Consider the following 2,455-nt stretch of genomic DNA (forward strand, 5'->3'; position numbering starts at 1 on the left):
TCCCCGCCGAGCGCCACGTCGGGCGTCTCGCTGAGTGACTCGAACCACTTCTCGCTCTCGGTGCTGCTGCGCGGCGCGTCCGAGGCGGAGGACGCGTCCACGCGCGGGCTGGTGCTCGAGACGGTGGAGAAGGAGTTCCCGATGCTGCGCTGCGTCGAGGAGCGCACCTCGCTCGAGATCCGGCCAAAGCCGCAGTGGAACCGCGCAAAGGCCGTCAAGTGGCTCACCGACACCGTGGTCGACCGCGTGGCGGGCACGCTCGGCGTCAAGGCTGTCGTGCCCGTCTACGTGGGCGACGACACCGCCTTCGGCGCGTCCATCTGCGAGCTCGAGGGCGGCGTGTACGTCCACATCACGGGCGGGCCGTCGTCGCACGACGGCTCCTACTTTCTGCGCGAGGCGTCGCAGGCGGACGAGCTGCTCCGCTTCTTCGTCGAGCAGGCGCACGCGGGCGTGACCGTGCGCGGCGGGAAGCTGCGGCAGGCCGAGCGGCACGCGGACGAGTCGGCCCGGCGCCGCGGCCTGCCCGCGTGGATCGGGTCGGCGCCCGCGCCCGCCGCGCCCGCGATGGGCGGCAGCCGACCCCCGCAGTGGCACCGCGCGGCGAGCAGCGATCGGGTACCGCGGTGAGGTAGAGTGGGTGACGAACTCAGCGAGTCAGCGTCAGCCGTCTGCGGCAAGGACCAAGGTCCGAGGAGAGGGTGTGTATATGTGGGTGGGACGCGAGCGTACTGGGCGAGCGTACAGGCTACTCGGCGTCCGACACCAACTGTATAAAAACGAACCCTCTCTGCCGCTTTTTCAACTAGACGCGGCGAGGAGGGCGGCACTAAAGCGGGACCCGCTGTGCCCGATCGTGCGGAAAGCCGCGCAGCAATGGACCGAGGAAGATGAGAACCCGCCTAGAGCGACAATGGCGCACTTGCTTAGCGGCGCCTGCCCGGGGAATAGGGAGCAGGCCAGATGGTTCCTCAGAGTAGCGCGAGCGCAGACGGGGACGGCGATCAGCAAAGTAGCGCAGGCGGCACCCGACTCCAAGGATACGCTGAAGACGCTGAGAATAGCGCATGTCGCTGCGCTGAAGGGCTCACGCTATAGGGTGCTGGATGAGGACGGGTACGATGCACTAGCACCAGCCGTCGGGGGGGTGTTGCCGGCGCTGGTAGATGACCTCTCGGAGAAGAGTCGGAGGGACCTTGGCGCCGGGGTCACGAGGAACTTGCAAGTCGTGGCCGAGGCGGCGACGGGAGCGGTGCAGAGGTGGATCCAGCTCAATGATGAGGCTACGGCGCGCATAATGAAGAGAGAGGAACACATCGAGTGGCTGAGGAAGCTCTTCGCTGGGTGGAAGGAGGCCCGGCCAGCCTTGAGGGAGTCGCGGAGGAGGAGGGATAATGGAGGTAACGTGGGAACAGGCCAACAGCCAGTGGGACGAACGAGGGCCGCGACGGCGGCTCAAGCGGGAGGGAGCGGAGACGGTGGGCAGAGAGCGAAGTGGGTGAGACTGATGATGCTCCTTCGACTTAGGGAGCGGTTCAGATGCTGGGCGGGCTTCAGGCTGGTGCTCACGCGAACAGGAATCGACGCGATGTACAAAGCATACAAGAAGGGGAGAAGGAAGAGGAGAGGCGCCAGTGATGACGAGGCAGAAGCTAGTGCAGACGAGAGCAGGGGAGACCCGGGGACTGGGGAGCCGGAGCAGACGGCATCGGCCGCCGAGGGAACGTTGGGAAGAGGCACGAGGAGGGCGGCGACCTCGACCGACTATGGAGGACCCGTCGCCAGACGACGCAGGGCAGAAGACGGTGAGGCGGAGCAGACGCGCAGGGCGAGACGAGGGAGGGAGCAGGACTTTGCGGAGATCAGCAGGAGGATGTACGAAGAGATTAGGAGCAGCAGGGACCCGAGGGACCATGTGGAAGACGGCTAGTGCTAGTCCCCCACCGGGAGGACGACCCCGGCTAGTCGCCGACCACACCCACAAAGAACCCTGCACAAAGATCGCAAGGGCGGGGGCCTGTTCCTTTTTACCCATCTCACAGTAGAGAGGTGTCCGTTTTTATTTATTTATTTATTTATTTAGGGCTGGGTCGAGGACAGACACGTCCCCACCTTTGCAGGATTTTGCAAAAGCGAGGGGGGAGGGCGCATCGCGGCGCGGAGAGGGCTGGGCACGGGCACAGGGGGTCTCTCTCGCATAGGAAGATAGGATACGCACTCGGCGGCACGAGGGCAGGGCTGGGCGTCCTGTTTGTGCTCCCCTCCGTATCCCTCGCTCTTGGGCACTATTCATCTGACCACTCATCAGAGGGGCTTCTAGGCGATCGGCCGCGCTCCGGGGCAGGGCTGGGTAGGATGGGCTCGGGCCACTCGCCCGTGCGGGTGTATCCCCGCATGAGCCGGATGGAGGCCTCGACTGTCCCTCGCGGGATGGGAGGACGGCACGCCGGCCCAA

At 65.7% G+C, this 2,455-nt stretch overlaps 1 protein-coding gene across 1 annotated transcript; it reads left to right on the top strand.

Moving 5' to 3' along the window:
* Positions 1-84: 84 nt before the first annotated feature.
* EMIHUDRAFT_123557 (hypothetical protein) lies at positions 85-630 on the top strand (the record flags this gene model as incomplete). Its single annotated transcript, XM_005777768.1, has 1 exon — positions 85-630. A coding segment is annotated over one exon (546 nt), but the record flags the coding sequence as incomplete, so codon positions are not given.
* Between the last annotated feature and the right edge of the window lie 1,825 nt (positions 631-2,455).

Source organism: Emiliania huxleyi (genome assembly GCF_000372725.1).
Source record: "Emiliania huxleyi CCMP1516 unplaced genomic scaffold EMIHUscaffold_2564, whole genome shotgun sequence".
NCBI classification, from domain to species: domain Eukaryota; phylum Haptophyta; order Isochrysidales; family Noelaerhabdaceae; genus Emiliania; species Emiliania huxleyi.